This window comes from Sebastes fasciatus, chromosome 5, assembly GCF_043250625.1.
Source record: "Sebastes fasciatus isolate fSebFas1 chromosome 5, fSebFas1.pri, whole genome shotgun sequence".
NCBI lineage: Eukaryota > Metazoa > Chordata > Actinopteri > Perciformes > Sebastidae > Sebastes > Sebastes fasciatus.
In genome coordinates, this window is record NC_133799.1 from 9,499,264 (window position 1) to 9,518,109 (window position 18,846).

At 41.7% G+C, this 18,846-nt stretch overlaps 1 protein-coding gene across 9 annotated transcripts in view; it reads right to left on the bottom strand.

Moving 5' to 3' along the window:
* Nucleotides 1–18,846, bottom strand: part of lrp8 (low density lipoprotein receptor-related protein 8, apolipoprotein e receptor) — a 205,526-nt gene that overhangs the window by 27,923 nt on the left and 158,757 nt on the right. For all 9 annotated transcript variants that reach the window (XR_012593882.1, XM_074634971.1, XM_074634966.1 and 6 more), the window contains exons 10-13: nucleotides 11,492–11,663; nucleotides 7,342–7,566; nucleotides 6,588–6,706; nucleotides 4,857–4,996 (exon numbers count right to left, since the gene is read on the bottom strand). Coding sequence is in view for 8 of the 9 variants with exons in the window: in XM_074634971.1 (XP_074491072.1) it covers nucleotides 4,857–4,996; nucleotides 6,588–6,706; nucleotides 7,342–7,566; nucleotides 11,492–11,663 (656 nt within the window). In the remaining variant the exon portion in view is untranslated. The remainder of the gene's footprint in view (nucleotides 1–4,856; nucleotides 4,997–6,587; nucleotides 6,707–7,341; nucleotides 7,567–11,491; nucleotides 11,664–18,846) is intronic.

Sequence of the window (18,846 nt, forward strand, 5' to 3'; positions counted from 1 at the left end):
CCTCCTTGTGTAAAAAAATCAGATACCACTGTTTCTTTAGAAATGAAGGAGTAAATACTGCAAGCCCTGAACTGTGAGATCATTCACTTTAGCTTCTTTCTCGATTTCCCTTCCTCTCTCTAACACCTCCACCCAATTCTCTTTAGTGATACTACAGTATAACAGGATACGCCGCACAAGTGGTTATGGCACTTGGTTTCCATGGCAACTGCAGACTGCTCCATCTCCGCAGACACACATCAATTAAGAAAAACACAATAAATGATAGTGAGAGGAAACACAGAGGCGTTGAGATCACAGGAAGGTTAAAAAAAGGGATGAAGAGACAATTCAGGAGGTGAGTGTGAGACAGGAAGATGAAACAGGAATGACGGCTCCGATAGGTGTTTTTTTCATTAGTTTGAGGTTGTGTTATCAGTTGTATGGTATTTGTAAAGGGCAATGACCTGTAGGGGTCCAACAGACTTGTCTGGTATGTGTATATATATGTATTTGTGTTCCTTTGTGCTGTAATCCACTCTCCATTTGTGTTGGGTTATCAGCGGATTTAACCTTTCTCCCACCTTCTCCTTTTTCATCTTTCACATAGCTCTCTATCTCTCCATCTCCCCCACACTCAGATTCAGATAACCTTTACTCATATGACAGCAGTGCTGAAACAATGAAAGACAAATATCAGCCGTGTTGATAGAACAATACTCAAATCTATCATTCCATCTCTCCCTTTGCCCTTCTGTTTCTGTGGATGTCTTTCTCCGTCTCTGTCAGTCTGTTTTTCTCTTTCAATTTCTCTACTGTCAATCTCTGCATCTGTCACTTTTTCTCACATTGAAAGCTTCAAACTGCACCGCGAGACCCGAGAAGGTCATTGGAAGATCAAGGTGAATCTTCTACACAAAGAAGTTAGACACATGCACACTCGCAAAAAACTCTCCTGAACATGACATTGCATCACTTCAGTCAGAGCTGTCAGCATCTGTCTGCCATTGTCAAGGGGATGAGGCTACGTCTAAATGGATGTGAAGTCGTCTTACAGTCAAGGGGAGAACAGCCCTTGATGATTTTGTCATGATTTTGTCCCAGAAGAACCTTCCAACAAATGCTGGGCCCTTTTTGACTGATGCGCTTCGGGTGCATCCTTCATACTTAGATGTCATGCCAGAAAACTACAAATGAAAGCTCAAACAAAGCCAACCCACTCAACTTTTGAAGCCTTTGATTGTTCTGGTTTGATTCAGATTTTCTTTGTTGAATCAGCCCAAGTTATGAAAAAATAATGTAGGTTGGTGTTGAATCAGTGTAGGAATCAAATGACGTTAGGAGACATTTTGTGTTAATCTCCACTAAGCTGCAGACGAGTGTTATTTAATCCTTTTTCACATGCGTGGTGCACCCACACAGGTGTTTCCAGTGGTTTTAGCCGATTAGACCTTTTATCTGGACTGTGAGTGTGGACAGATTGACCGATATTTTCCTCACACTATTCTGTTAAAGCTGTGGCCATGCACGCTGCAGTCTCAATATTCACTTCATTTAATTGATCCCTGTCTGACTGACTGAGTTCGAGAATGTGTGTCCGGGTTTTGGTGTCAGTACCAACCAGCTCTGGCTGACTTTGACAAGCAAAGCCACACTGTTTACGTCAGACTTTTTGTATCCTTTTTCGGTGCTGGGTGCTATGCAATTTTGTTGACTGTGGGCTTTAAAGGCCTGGACGCATCAGGATGACAACATTTCGTGGTGAAATCAATTTATTTCAATGGAATAATCACAATCAGACGATCTGTTCAGAGAGGCAAAACTTATCTTTGGTGAATTTTGACTTACAAATTCGTGCGTCGTAGCCATTGACTGTATATAAGAAGAGGACATAGTCACTGTGATTCACCCATTGGTTTGTGGACTGCCGTTTTGAAGCCTCCGAGTTAAGCATTTTGTCTGTCTCCATCTTGTTTTTTTGCAACCAGAAGTGACACTAGAGGGTGGAGCTAAGTACAACCGAACTCTGAATAAGATATTTTTAGGTGACCAAAACGTTACAATTAACTTTCATGAACAGAAAACACACTGTGAAAGGGTTAAAGTTGTAAGACGAAAACACAGACAACTCCCAGACCGGTCAACGCCATGGTTAAGACCTGTCAAACACAATGTGGCTACGCCATAAAGCAGACCCTGCTTTGACTCTAAATGGGACCATAATTTACTAAATGAACATCATGCTGTATTGAAGAAGACTTGAAACTAGCGATTGAGACCATAAACTCAAGTTTACAGTGTTTACTGAGGTAATAAATCAAGTGAGAAGTAGGAGTAAGTAAGTAGGAAGTAAGTTTAGGGCACTTCAGCATTGGCTTCAGACCCGGAGTTGCAAGACTCATATTTATATAACCTCAAGTGTCACAGCAAAAATCTTCTACAAAAGAGCAATGGTTTGTAGACAGTTATGAGACGGAGGTCAATGGTACAAATACATCTTTTGAATCAAGTGTGAACTCATTGTCTCATTAGTGACTAAGCTAAGCTTACATGCTAATGAGTTTGCTAACTGACTGTTAGCAAACTTGCAGAAGCAGAGAGAGAGAAACATGTATGTCCAATGTTGAATAAGGTCACTAAATAATTCAAATTTTGCTGTGTTGGAATTTTATTTCGGAGCTTTACGAGCACCATTATGTCTCTTTCTTCCTGGCTGTGTTTATTGCCATTGCCAAACTCATCCCATCTTCTCCTCTAAGAGGGGGATAAAAAGTAATGAAAGTAATGCCATGATACTAAAGCCACAGAAAGAGAAAAACATTACTCTCTGCGTGCCTCTGCAATCTAGATTTCCTCAGGGCTTGGTGTCGAAGCAGGGGGTGGACACTGACTGGAAGGGTTTGTATGTGTGTGTTTAGAGGCGCCGTGTTCAGACTTTGATATAGGAAGACTTGTGTCTTTCCTCTGCAGTGTTAAGAAACGTAAGTACATCAGCACTGATGTGAAGTTCGCAGAGGATATGCTGAAGTGGAATGACTTTAACATTCACTGTATCACTCAGGAATATGAGGGGCTGATAGATCCATTATTCTTTTTATCATCATTTCCATGTCAACAAATGCTACACTATTATCTGGTGTAAAGTATGGCATGTTACCCAACTGGGCTAAACTGGGCCCAGTAAGGAGTTTAACACAGACTAGGACCCCAAGTCAAAAAGGCTCCCTTGATGCTCATTTCCACACAAACTATTAAACGGGCAAAAAAGGTTCAGTGTTTCAGTTCACAACTCGAACCAGGCAACTCCAAAGAAACAAACTTCCCATTATCGGTCTGTTGGGAGCGGGACAATCTGCTGCACCGCTAAAGGATTTTTAATTTGGTCTGTATCATAACCAGAACAGAACAAAGACCAGAAGAGCGGAGGGCTATTAATCTCCAGGGATGAACTTTCACTGCCTGCCTGAAACGTTGGTTTTCTCCCTCTTACGCACACATCCGAGCACACATGCAGGCACACTCAGCTGGACATGATGGATGTTCCCTCTTCCCTTTGCTCCTCATCATCACAGTGTGTGCAGCAAAGAGAGGAATGGAGAAAGCACTTCCTACTGATCGCATTTCGCCTCCCTCATCCTCCTCGCTCTGCTTCTCTTTTTCACCTTCCACATCATCCATACTTGATGGGCTCTAACAGACTGACTCACTCCAGCTTCAATAAATAAACCCAAATTAGTTTCATCGATTGCTGTGCTCTACTGTGTCTCTACACTGGTCAGCCCTTGAGAAGATGATTCCCTCTCTGGGTTCATCTTGCTATGATACCTCTAAAACATCTCCATCTCTCTTTTATTCTCAGTCAATCTCTCACACAAGGAAGTTACGAGCAACTTCAGATCAAAATAACAGCAAAAACTCATGTCCAATGCTTAAATTTGGCTCTGGGAAAATCTAAAAATACACTGCCAAGATGGAAATCAACAAACAGGATATGAGGAGTGTCACCCACGAGGCAGAGATAAGTGAGGACAGACCTATTTTTCTGCGTCTATCTACCTTTGGAGGTCAAATAAGGACGTTAGCATCTTGTTTGCCTTTCAGGTAAAGACCTCCTACAAACACTGCCAAGTGTTTGCAGGCGATCCATGCCAAGTCCCATAGTGGGAAATTGAAAATAAATATATATTTATCCTGTATTTTGAGGTTCATTCCCTTGTTTGCTTTTAATATTGTGCCCAGCTTCATTTATGCTGTTCAAACAAGCTGGTTTTAAACTGATTTTACCTGCACGCCAAATTTTGTTTCTATTTTTATTAGCCTGATATTTTCTTGGAATAAGATACCTCATATTTGGCTGAACAAGGGGGGTGAATCTATTTTTATAAGGCAAATACCTTAGTGGTGCTCTTGCATATTTAAAATGCTAAAATGTTAGACCGTGTTAGACCGTGTTAGACTGCGCTTGACTGCCGGTATAAACCAGTAATATCCAAGATTGGATATTTGGCTGCAGTAGGCAGAAAGTTTTTGGCATCATTGGGCAAAAACTCCATAATAACCTTTCATCATATTGTAATTCAAGTGTTCTGAGAGAAAACTAGACTTCTGCACCTCATCATGGCTCTGTTTTCAGGCTTTAAAAAATCTATTCTGTTACTGTAATGCCTATTTCTCGCCTCAAATGTTTTCAGAAACATCTTGTAGTGTACTGTTTAGCTGTAAAATGAGAAAGTTTGTGACTTGGTATTTCCTCAACTGATCTCAACATGGGTAACAGGTAAGTTTTACTTCTTGTGCAAACAAATAATCAGCATACTGAGAGATTTAAAGCTACCACTGGTTGGACTGATTCTGTGGCTGTGTTTTAATTTCCATACCTCGAACACAGTGAGGGCAAAGGGGTGTCCCAGGTGGTGTTGGGAGGACAGCAGCACTTTGCGGTTGTCCCCATTCAGGTCCACACTGGACAGCAAGTGCAGCTTGGAGTCCACCCAGTAGAGACGCCTGTTAGACAAGTCTGAGAAGATGGAGGAGGAAGAGAGAGAGAAGAACAGCAAGGAGGAAGAGATGGAGAGAGAGAGAGAGAGGGGTCATTCCATGAGAAAAGGCCTAGGGTGAGAGGTATATGAATGTAATGGCCCAGTAGCCACACCATCAATCTTCTTTGACATGCGCTGAGAAACCACAGATGTGATTGTAATATTGCCGGTTGACTTCTTTGCGGGGGAAAATGTACGTGCCCTTGAGCAAATTGATTAGTCTTGCTGGACTTGCGTTAAAGGAACGCTTTGCTGTTTTACATTTCTATCACCATGGCATGGTCCCCAATGCTGTTTACTTTAGGACTCCGTTTTTGTGCTCTTGCTATGGATCACAAAGTAACCCTGTGGGTGACTTGGAACAGCAAGGGACACAATCCAAGTATGACTTTGCTTTTACCAGGCGTGCATGAATAAGGAATTGCAATTAAGCATTTTTTACACATCTTTCCTTTCAAATTAAGCATTTTTATTAAACAATTTACTACGTAAATGTATACTAAGTAGAAAACAGTGCTGGAGAATTAAAAAAAAACTGCTTTATATATATTAAATAAAACTCAAATGAAATGGTTATAAGTACGGACATTAATTCATCATCTGAAGTTAATAAAAAAATCTTCTAGCTGTGCTTTTTAAAAGGTTAATTACTTTGTTTTTGACAAACTGCTGCTAAATCCTCAGGTGAAACTATATATTTTTTTAAAATATAAATTCAGGAACTATTCCAGATTGGCGCAATACTGGCAGTACCAACACTGTGATTTCCCTTTTAATATGATAAGGAAGTCCAAAAATGTTCATGTTGATCACATGCATAGTATGTACAGTAATAGGCAAGTAAGCTGACTAAACTTATAAAGGAACTGATTCAACATCATCATGCCATAAAAAAGAAGAACATAAAAACCACAGAGTTATTTTCATTCACAACTTCACCTCTCTTGACTCAGACAATCAACTGTTCTGTTCACAGCCTCTGTATGAAATCAATGACCAAGAGAAAATAATCCACCCCTTCTTCCACAGCGGCTTCCAACTCTCTCATTCCCCTTACTCTAAGAAATAATTTGTTTTCATACAGATGTAGTGACACCTCAATTCCACAGAGTGTGGCAACAGCGTGCCTCTCTTTCTCCTCGGGCAAGGGCAGCTGAGAGAAATTGGCTGGTGCCGCGGAGGGAGTTGAAAGGGATGATGGGAGGTATTGACGGCGCGGAGCGTCTGGCTTATTAATTCGGAGGGCCGTGTTCGCTGGCTTGATTGATGAGAGCCAGACACAAACTGAGCTATAACAATAAGAGCTACTCACGGGTTGCAGCACCCATAGACTGTTTTCTTCCCTGAGCTCTCGCTGTTTGTCTCTTTGTTTCTTTCCCTCTCTGCAGTTGTCTCTTTCTTTGTGCTGTAGTTACTCAACTATTTTTTTCCCTCTCTCTCCAAAACAATATCAGCATTATAACTTTGTTTATCAGAGCTGATTGATTTTCCTGTCCCTGTATCATCCTAAACTTTTCTCTGCCCTCTTCAATGCATGTTCAAAGATAATTGTTTTCTGTCCTTCCTTACCCAGGGTGATCCCATTGGGCCACTCGATGTGTTCGGACACCAACACTTGTCGGTCCACTCCATTCATCCCAGCCTTCTCAATTTTGGCCTGACCTCCCCAGTCTGACCAGTACATAAACCTGTGGAAAGACACATACAAACCAATTAGACATGGACGGCTACAATTCAGTAAAAAAAACAGGTGCAAAGAGCCCCTTTTCAGGAGCAGTGAACAGGTTTTCATGTGTCATAGTCAATTTTTAGAAGACAACTAATATGCAGCCGAATCTACTCTATCACACAATGTCCCTGTCTGACTCGCTATCTCATTTTATCCACAAAATCAAATAGTTTTACTTCTGAAACAGGCCTCGAAGACACTAAAGGAAAGAAGATACTGTGCAAAACTGCTGGTACTGGAAACTTTTAAATGTCTAGGCTTCATTTGCATGCATTTCATGCTGCAGTAGTCTTTGTAGAGTTGTGAAAAGGGTCCTTTTGGGAACACAAGACACCCGAGAGAAAGGCAGAAAGAGTAGATAGTCACGTCGTATCTGCAAATAATTGTTAAGCTGCTTAATCTAACAGATGGGCGCAGCACTGCAAATACCGTTGGTAAAAAGCCTACTTTTAGACAAAATTTCTTTTCTCTATAATAACATTGGCTTGGACAATGACAATGACACCCACAGGCTTGTCTTGCCTCCATTCTTCCCTACACTCCTTTGCCACCTTCTTACACTTGTCCATCTGTCCAAATCTTCATCCCACTCACCCTTGGTGCGGATCCACCGCGATGGCCCGCGGCTCGCTCAGCTCAGTGGCTATCAGCACTTTCCTCTTCCTGCCGTCTCCCGTGGCGACGGCGATGCTCTTGTTGCCAGAGTCGGTCCAGTAGATGTTCTTGTGGACCCAGTCGACGGCCAGGCCCTCTGGGGAGTGGAGCGAGTCGATGAGAGTCACCTGTTGCGACGAGTCGCTGGCCTTGTTGATGTAGGCGCTGGTGGATTGTAGAGAACAAGAAGAGCTGTGTAAGACAATCAGCGTTGTGGAAATCATGAGATACCCAGTCATTTAGGAGCAGGCAGAAAAAGAGAGGCAATCACACAAGTTGTACTTTGCTAGATTTCTTGTCTCCCTTTCTTGTGAAGAGAGACTTGTGTATGTGCCTTAGATACTAGTTGCACATGGATGGGAACAGGTATTCTTTACTCTAGATAATGCTATGTCAGGGCCACTCAAACCTAAGGCCTCCCACCAAACAGCACCTCCCAGGGAGAAAGAGTCTGTCTTTATCTATCAGGAGCTCACAATACAACCTGCCTCTTTCTCGGATTCTCTCACTCTCTACCTCTCTGTATCTTTCTGTCTCTTGTTTTCTCAATGTCTCTCCATTTTCCCCTTGCTTCCCACTTGTTTTCTGTCCACGCTTCTGTCCCCATTTCCCTTCCTTCCTCAACATCTTCAGACGTAGCACATCATTGTCTTCACTACAAGACAATATAAGACAACCTTGTCATTAGTTAGGGAAACGCAACGTCTCGATTTGCACCCCGTCGTCACATGTTGGCAAACCATACACGTAATTTTTTCCACCAAGTCCCACCCTACTGTGCCGTGATTGGCTAATACACATTGCCTCAACACGCCCTTGTGATTGGATTTGTTTCTGTTGCTGTCGGAGTAGCAAAGCAAAGCTGTGCTCCTGGCCAGAGGAGAAGCCGCTGCAGCCCAAGCCGCCAGGAAGAGCAAATTGTCGTAGTGGCCAAACGGCGGTACTACAACTTCTGTGTCCGTCACGTGATGCCATTGGGCCCAAAAATATTTTATTCCCATAGACTTACATTGAGAAAGAGTCAGTAAAATCAGCAGATATCTTTTTGAAGTACATCAACTTCTCAGTATGAACACCTGAATAGCCCTTATTTAAATCATTAATTAATTTCAATCCTCAAAGTTGAAAAATGTCCAGAGTTATTTCACTTCCTCTGTTCATGTGAATGAGACCCTGGAGCAAGAGCTGGGAGGCAGAGTTAAAGGAGCCGCTACTGCGCCTGCTCTATGGGCCCAATGGATGTGAAAGATCGCTGGATAATCCGGGCAATCGGCGGTCGAGCCGTTTTGGCTTCATGAACCACTGAGCAACTCTCATAAGAATGAGCGCTGTATCCGGTTCTCTTTATACATCCATGATGCAGTCAGGCACAGAGCTCTCCACCTCCTGCCGGAGCAGGTTGAAGGCGGCAGCGAGGCCTACCTAGGATCATCTAAAACATAGCTTTTTCCCTAGATGAAGTAACAAATGTTATTTTAACTGAAATCGTTTAATTTGAAATACTTTTGCCTATTTTGTTATCTTATAGCCTACAGTTCTCTAGCAAAGTATGGAAGGGCAGAGCAGCTTAACTAAAGGCTGATGAGGTAGTCAGAGCGAAGGATGAGGCGGAGATGGATGAGTGAGGGACTTGTAAGCAGCTTGTGTTGTTAATTGGCTTTGCAGACATCTTCATCTATGGGGGGAAAGTTAGCCTGCTGCTGTCTTGTGATGGATAATCTAAAGCATCTCTCTTGTGTCCCAGAGTTTATAACACCTGTCTCACACACTGAAAATTAAAATGAGGTCTGGAGCAAACTGGACGAAATCCCTCATGTTATTAGTGCAACAGTGGTCTATTTAAGAACTGCAAATGACTGACAAGTGTGGGATAAAAAAAAAATACAAAACATACCACCCTGTCACAGAGTATTGGAATTATTCATTACGTCCTTGTTTTTAGTTACACATATTCAGATAGACTGAGATGAACAGGTTGGAGGGATGAATAGAGGGCAGACTGGTGTAAAGAATAAGACAGAGACAGATGAGTCCAAGACCACTGAGCAGATTGCATCTTTAATTGGCTGTATTATTGTTTGCAACAGACATCTCCATCACAGGGAGAAGTTAACAAGTCATCGACCCGTAGCTTGCTAATCACTATGAATTAGTCTGGAAAACCACACCGTCGCAGTGAGGGACAATGAGGATGAATCACTTTTAAATACACAGCTATTTCTATTTGGTACACTGCTCCTTATCAAAGGAAAAGTACTGCACTGGAGAGTAAGTTGCTTAAGTAAAGTGTGCGATTAATCACATCCTTAGGAAAGCATTCTTGACACATTATATATGAGAAACCAAGTAATAAAGACAGGGAATAAGCATTTGCTAAGAGCAGTTTACGTAATATTTTTCAAAAACATTGAAGAAATATGTCGATTTAAAGGTCCGGTGTGTTGTAGATCTGGTGGTATGTAGTGGTGAAGTGAGGAGATTGCAACCAACTGAAGCCTCTCCTGTGTGCCAAGCGTGTTGGAGAGCTATGATGGTCGACGCGAAAACGCGAATGGCCCTCTCTCTCTTGGAGCAGAGCCAGCGCGTAGAGTGTGTTTGTACATGGGAAGTGACTGGTGAAGCAAGAGAGAGAGAGCGGCGGTGACGGGAGTGAGTAACGTTATCAACTCCGGCCATAACAGGTAAGTTAACAGTGTTTGGTTTGTCTGTTTGTTTGGACTCCGTGAAGAGAGGATCCGCTCCCTTTGTGGATATAAACGGCTCATTCTAAGATAACAAAAACACGATTCTTATTATTAGGTGATTATACACTAAAGAAAACATACTTATTAATATTATATTCCATTTCTGCCAATAGATCCCCCTACCACCTCTCATCATTTTTCTGTCACTATCTTTTAATGGATGTAGATTGGTAGCAAGTTAGCTATGATGGAAGATGACTTCACCTTTCTTAATGCTGCTGATAAAACTCTGATTGGTCTCTCTAACTGGGGGAAACAGCCGTGAACGAGCACCAGACCTGTGCTAATCGCTGAACAAATGGGTAGATGTGGGGGGCAATTGAGAGATATGGAACCAGACAAAATATAAATGCATATTTAGCACTTGTGTGTGACATAGCTGTTATGTACTGTAGCATCGGGCATTGTATCTTTAACAAGGCCTTGAGGATTTTAAAACTATGGAGCAGATGAACTATGAAAAGGAGCAGATGATCTAAAAGGTACTTGTAAACTGAGGGTTTTAGATTGTATGGCAGTCCTTTAAAATGATATCATGCAACACGGAGCCGATGGTATACTTTTATGTTTAAAAAAAACATAACAAGAACAACTCTAAGCATATTTAACTGTACAAATTCACTTGTTGATGACCATTCAAAGTGTCTGTGTTTGTGTTTATTTGCTGCTTCCAAATTTAGAGTTCATCATGACGAATGAGTTAATTTGTCCTTTCTCTGTCACAAGCCCTTGAGTGTATCACACATGAGTTTTATGTGGAAGTATGCGTGTGTGTGTGTGTGTGTATGCAGATGAGTAATGGTGGTGATTATTGAGGCAGTGAAATTAGAGGGAGCATATGGCTCAGCTGAGATGATAGAGGGCCCCTCCCACTACCTGCCAGCCATCACTCGCACGCACGCACGCACGCACGCACGCACACACAGTCATGATATACCTACAGCTTGTGTATTCGTGTGTGTGCACCTACTGTTTGTGTGTGAAGGACAAACAGCTCCACCTTTTCCTGACAGATGACACACACACACACACGCACGCATGCATGCACGCACACACACACACGCACACACACAGACACACACACTAGCCCCCAGGTGTGTCTGTCTCTCTACCAGAGGTGTGACAAGTTGAAGCAGACAAGGTGGATGTATAGAGGAGAAACAGAATGACAGAATGGCTGAAGAAAGAGGGAAGAGCGTTTTCCAAACACCTAAAACTTGCATCACATGTTATGGCAAACATCACACAAATTATATGTACTGTTTATTGTGTTTGTGTGTGTGTGTGTGTGTTTGTGTGTGTGTGTGTGTGTGTGTGTGTGTGTGCGTGTGTGTTTGTGTGTTTACCTGTATATTTTACGATGATACAGATCACACCAGAACATCTTGTTGGTGGACACGTCTACATCCAGGGCCACTGCGTTCTTCAGCGTGGGAACCACCTGCGTGTATTCACTCTTCAGCAGGTCAATGCGACGGATCTCATGGCGGTTGGTGAACATCAGGTATGGACTCTTTCCTGATGGAGCAGAAAAGACATTCACGTCACAATCATGTATGAGCACGTCTCCCGAAGGAACCATTTATTTACACCTAGACATCGGCGAGATTGGACACTAGATAGGCCACAACTCTCAGGAGATATGTGGAGACCCCTGACAGCCATCAACCTACAATAGTAACCCCCAAAAGAATTAATTTATCATTCTCAAACCACTCTCTACTAGACATAGGCCATTTGCAACACTGTCAATCATAAGTGTGCTATAGTGTATACGTGACAAGGAAACATTTGCTGATCTTGACAATGACACATAAATTGTAGCACACATCCCAAACCTGTATTTGAAAGGTGAACCTGCATACCTGCATCTTTGTTAATGTAATGCAATCCACACTGTTCCTGAGCCTGAGACAGACAAGGTCACATTGACTTCCTGCTACTGCTGCTCACTGGCAGTACAGCTTGATTTAACTACGTGCTGTCATGTGTTACCACATCAACAAGACCAGGAAATTATCAAAGATGTTGACTTGATATAAAAAATATGTTTTAAACAGTGATGCTGACATGACATATCCCTTAGCCATGACAACTTCTGCCCTTGGATCCATTATCCAATTCATTTGAAATTCAGTTCAACCAACTGTCCAATGACAATTATACACCTCTTTTATGTTGTTGGCTATATATGTATTTTCCATGACTGTGATGAAGACACAGTGGTGTCAAAACGTTGGTCTGTTTGCACTATTAAAGTTAGACCTGTCCCCTCTTAGGAGCCGTTCACATGCCGCGTTTTTTGAGATGAGAATAGTTATACTTTTGCAACACAGCAGCGCGTACTGCATGTCATGTGACGAGGAACAACCAATCACTGCCAGCAGATATCTTTTCTTTCTTCCGTACGGTTTCAGATCAGTCTACGGTAAAAATACGGAGGAGAAGTCAATCATTCCAGTGCAGGGCTACCAAGAGCTTTACCATCTGTCTCACGGACTAGCTTCACCCTTTCTGTCCGAGGACATCACAACATCCCGTTGAAAGGTCAGCCAAATTGACAGAGAAATCGAGCAGTAAAGCTACTGTGGGGGATTTACAGTGCTGGAAATGCATTTATCTTTGTTTTCACTTTGTTTAGTTTAGCCAGTTTTGCTGCTAAATTACGGCAACTTCATCATTATTGTCATCGCAGCACGCATGTTTTGGTTGCTTAGTAACGGCAGAAGCGACAGGAGCACAACCTCCCAAGCACTTTGGATAAAAGGATGAAAGCGGCATGGCTGGCATTTTCCACGCATTTTTAGACACTATATGTAAACGGCTCCTTAGTTGACTAATTGGTTGTTTTGGTCCTATAAGATTTCTTTTGTCAATTAGTCGTTTTTTATGTTTTTTTTCATTCTGAATGACTTATTTCTAAGAAACTTATGATCACATTTCTTTGTGCGATTCTTTGTGGAGAAACTCAGTTTTTTACTAATCGATTAGTCAACAAAATCGTACAAGTGTTAGTCAACTAAGAATTTCAACGAATTAAAGGCTGCAAAAGCGTGCTCCAGTTCTTTTTGCCCTTCACATGTACTTCAGCAGCACTGTTAAAAACCCAAACATACTCTCATCTACAAAGATACCATAGCCGGTGTTGAGTGTTGGTTCTTATTTCTATTTTCTTATTGCATTTGTACTATTAAGGTTCTTAACACATGTATTTTTGATGATGTGAGCATAAATAAATCATCCAAATTAACCTTTTAAAAGAAACAATATATTCTGCACACACACAGAGTACTTTTTGACACAACATAATGCTGTTCGCTTAATTATTCACACACTTATGCTCTGCAGAAAAGTAGCACATGCATTATGCGAGGTGGCCCTAACTGAAAGCAAAGCAGCCTTAAAAAAGACACATCCACTCAAATAGTTTGTATGTATGTGAGTGTGTGTCCTGCTGCTAGATGAAATAACGAAGCACAATGTGCAAGTGGATAAAGTACCCCAACAACTAGACATGACACATCGTTCTATTTTTAGTACAACAGCTTGTCAAAAGTGTGATTCTGGGTTCTCTTCAACAGTATAATACGTGCTGTCTACGAGCACATCAGTTACCTGGGGCACCTTTTTTCAGCAGGCTGAAGGTGAGTCAAGCATTTGAATAATCGTCAGGCAGTTGACAAGGTCAACTCCCTCTTTAGTACACACAGATACAAAAAATATATCTTAATTTGTGCTGCATACGGTAGAGACACCTCTGTGTGCCGGTTTCCCTCTCTATCTTTATCTCTCTTTACTTCATCTTCACTTCTCTCTCCTATCTGTCATGTTGCTCTCCACTCCACACTGACCAGTAAAGCAGAAACGTACGTAACAAGGTACATACACACACACAAACTCACACAGAGCCAACCAGCTCTCAATAGGTTTCCTCAGCCCCGGTTTAATACGGGCTACTGCACAGGGAGAAAATATTACATTTCTACTACTGTTTGGATCCAATCATTTTCCTCTGACTACTAGGTTTGAAACCATCAATTTCACCTGCTGGGAGGGAGGGAGAGAGAGAGAGAGAGAGAGAGAGAGAGAGAGAGAGAGAGAGAGAGAGAGAGAGAGAGAGAGAGAGAGAGGGAGGAACGAAACAAGAAGGAGAGAGGCACAAGCAAATGTGATGGATGCAGCTAGAGTCATGGAGAAATGAAGAGTAAGAGGATGTAATTGGGGAGGAAGCAAGAAGGAAAAGACATTAACAGATCAAATGACAGCGGAGGAAAGAAAGTGAGGTGGGTAGGGTGGAAGAGAGAGAAAGACAGGATGAGAAAAAGAGAACATTTTGCAGCATGTACATAATGAGAACAGAGATGGATCCAACTTCTCTTTCATCAATCCCCCTGACTCACTTTTTCGAGACAACATCTCTTATCCCTCATCACTGCTGTTGTCGCAGCAATATGTCCTCCTCAAAGTGAAAAAAAGCTGACTCACTGTTTTCTTCAGGGCATGACACTAGAGATGTCATCAAAAAGAAGCGCAACATAATCCCTCCTCAGTGTATCCCGGCAGAGCAACAGTCAGCTTTCTTAACAAGAACAGCGTCCCCTAGATATATTTTAATCTGCACTGCCAGTTCGGGGCCGCTCTGCCCCGTTAGCCAATTAAGATAATGCAGAGAAAAGATAAATACGGGCTGGGGAAATGCTGTCAGCCACCGCGGGCACATTGATTTGATTTGCACCAAAGAAGATGTTTATGTTGTGGAGGTGCAAAGTAAGAACATAAAGACAGACGGAAAGGTCAGACCAAAGCCAGGTATGAAATTCTGCAGGATGATGGGGATGTTCAGGAGCAGCCAGTGTGGATGAGGTTATTAGGATGATGTTATGTCTGGAGGTAGACACACATGTCTGGGTCAGCCTTGCTTGTTAAGTCATACACACTATGCTATATAATGATGAATAGATGATGCAGCCGGGAACAGAAATGAACCTTCTGTCAAAAGCCAAAAAGTTATCCCACTTGCTAGCATTCCTCATGACAAAGCAAGTTATATAACGCTTCATTATGTCTCTGCTGGAAGGCCAGAGAATCCTTCTAATAATTGCGCACCAAAATTGTGACCATTGCAAGCCGTGATAGTTCATTGAAAGAATAAAAGACACGATAAATGATAAATATATACGTGCAAATTTACATTCTGGATTAATATTACCGACATTCCTACAGACAGACGGAATAAAGTGTTCTGTGCTTGTCTATTAAAAGCTTAAGACTGCAGAAAAAAACTTCTGAGAGGAGGTTTGACAGTGTTCCACATCACTTTGGGTCCCATGGCAAAATATTTTGACAATGGGGAAAATCTGACCACTGCTTGAAACTCATTTTGAAAAGTGTGTGCTCAAACTGTCAAGTGTGGAAAAAAATTGCTCTTGGCACTGTGGCTAAGCCTCCAGTACACTGCACTGTAGATGAGAGCGACAACAAGGAACAAGAGGAGGAAACAAGAGTTTGGTCCACAGGCAGTTTGTAAATTTCCTCTGCATCGTTGTGACAGCGTGTCCTGCTTTATGTACCTGCGATGTATTCCATGCTGTTACATCTTTCTCCTCCTCATCTTCACTCCTGTCTGTACTTTTCATAAACTTTTATTTGACTATCTTAAAAGGTCTCAGTTTATGTACTGTCATTAAAAAGTAAATTAGTTGTCGTGTGTATGTGGATGTTAATTGCGTTATTAAAATATTAGGTAACACTTCATTTTACAGGGCCTCAGATTTCATGGTAATTAGGTGATAATTAGCAGGTAACCTATTTGAAATTTCTTATTACTGCCCAATTACTGCCAAATTTTACCTCAAAATTGATCAAAAATTACTTTTTTTAATGAATTTTTTTAAGAATTCCAATCAGCCTGAGCATTAAAACCAGAGGGTATAACAGATGCGCGGTGTAACTGATGAAGCGTTGATGACGCATGGCCCCGCCTTCTTCGAGCAGAGACATACGTGTGTGGGTTCTCTTAATACATCCATGGTGTGGATGTGTGCGCGGGAGCTGCTGGCCGTCCGCGGTGAGAAAGACAAAAGCGCTAGATGACGGGATGAGAGACGACATTGTGTAACGTCATACAGACATAACAAGGCTGCTGAATGAGAGAGGCATCCGCCGATACGTTACACGGAAACACACCGTGTTAATAATAAGCCGACCACCTCACGTTACCGCCGGCTGTGAGCTGTGATCTGTTTTTAAAGTTGCGCACCTTGGCGAAGGTTTGCGCTCTCCGAGTGCCATTCTAGTATGAATTTGTTTTTATTGCAGCGATTGAAGTTATAGTTGCAGCATTAAAGAGGATGCTTCTTTTCAGGTGCATACTTATATTATGGGTTGTTTACATGCTTCAATGTTCATGTACATGCACAAAAACTACAGTATATAACACACTAAAGGAAAGGGGAAAAAGCACCAAAGCATAATAGGTCGTCTTTTAACTGTTTCATTTTATTAAGCATATTATATAATGATAAAATAATACAAATTTGGATACTGGCAGAACATTTTCTCTAGAAATGGTGCTACAGTAATTTTGTTTATGTGTTGACATGGTCAGTTGTGACAAAATAATGGTAATAATGAGGAACAGCACCACAGAAACATACTTGTTCTATTCTACTTTTTGCATAAACTATAATTTATGTAAGACAGACAATTTAACTGGTCAAGAAACTGCCACTTTGTGAATCCATCCTTCTCATGCATAGTAACTCCCACACTCCTCTCTCTCTCTCTCTTCTATAATAATAACTCAAGTTGACGACTCCTTGAGTGGCATCACACCCAAAAAGGTGTAAAACACAGAAACAACGAATACAATTAGTGAAGTGCAATAAGGCTTTCTTCAGGGGACTTAATGGACGCTGCCACGTACTAATACAAACACGCAACACACATTCACGAACACCAGCTTAGAGGAGGGAACGCATTACGACTCCGATCTGGGACTTTACTTTTAATTAGCATTGCTAGTGTTGCATATTACTCTGAAATTAATCTGCAGAGCCTGAAACTACATGTCAGGATTAGAATGAAATGCACTCTTTGTACGCTGGAGAACACAAAGAGCAGAAGTTGGCTATTGTCATTCAATCATCTGCACAGGCTCAACTTGCACGTAGAAAATGCAGGAAAAAAAAGCCATTGCGTGTAACTTGAGGATGACATTGTGTTTTCCTGAGATAGAAGCACAAATAACAGCCTTAACTTCAATATGTGCAAATGATATTGGCACTTGACACATGTCACATCTCATCACAGAATGCGTCGCTTCTCCTGGCCGGTATCTGTGTACGAACGTTGACTCCTCAAAATAACTACATGTTCATTTATGTGACCGGAATCCCCAAAGTGCATGCTGATGTCTGTGGCCGTACATGTGTGTGACTGGGCGTACATATGTGCATCTAGGAATGAGTTCACAGTCGAAATGAGGCTTCATTAAGTCCACATTACGTCAGCTTCACGAAGCAAACATCTCTGTACAGTATTTATGGTCCCATCTATTTGTGCCTCTGAATAAATAAACCTCAACATAAACAATAATCCTGTCACATTTCCTGTCTCTTCCTCTTGACGCTGTTTCCTTTGGCACGCAACAACATCTGCCACAATCAACAGCGCGGATGCATCTCTGCGTTACTTCAATGAGCAGAGAGATATTCATACAATGCATCCATCCGTCCATTTATCTTTTCTCCTCCTCTGCTTGCTTGCCTCTTCTCCCCTATAATAAATGTCTTGGCCTCTGACAGGGACTGTTTGCGCTGCCGAACAGTAATAAAGATTCACACAGAGAGGCATGAAGCAATCAATGGTGGTTTTTATGCCACTTAGCTTAAGAGTGAGGGCCTGTTTTCTGCTTTAAGCTCCGTCATTACCAGACCAGTTCACCCTATAATGACTCAACCTAAGACCGATGGCGGTAATCACTAGTAACACTCTTTTCTCTCTCTCTTGTCCCTCAAAAAAAAGTTAATTTGCTGTGTAACTCAATCAGTTAAAGGTTCCATAAAGAGGTAGTTGCAAGGCATTAACACTGCCAGGGCAAGAGGCTATGTTTCCTGTATAATTTATAATGTAGATGAAGCACTAATAAACTGATTATAGTTTCCAATCCTCTCTAGGTCTGCAGGCACCCCTCTATTCTGTTAAATGGAAAATATGTACAGTTTTGCATTACCGACAACACTGAAATTCTGCTTTCAGCACGGCCAGATGTAAAAAAATATATCAACTTTTATCATAACATCAAGACACATCAGAAGCTCTAATTTGTCAGGAAACGTTATCTGCTGGTGTTTGAATGGTATTTGACAGACAGCGTCGTTATCGGTAAAGCCAGCAGTCAAAAGACTGAGGATGGGGGGTTCTAATTGAAAACACCCAGAATAAGCATGGAGCTTTTCAAAAAGGCTGTTACACACCGCCAGCGTTTCTTTCGTGCACTTAATTCAAATTTTTTGAACTGTTGTTTTTGTGAGTTCTTTCCAGAGTTCCTATTTATTTTCCATTTTAAAAAATTCATTTCCACTTTTACAGACTAAAATTTCCAGACTTCTCCGTTGATTTTCCAGACTATATTTGACATCTGAGTACAAATAGCTAGATGTTTATTAAATCAATAAATGGTATTAAAATCCAACTGTTA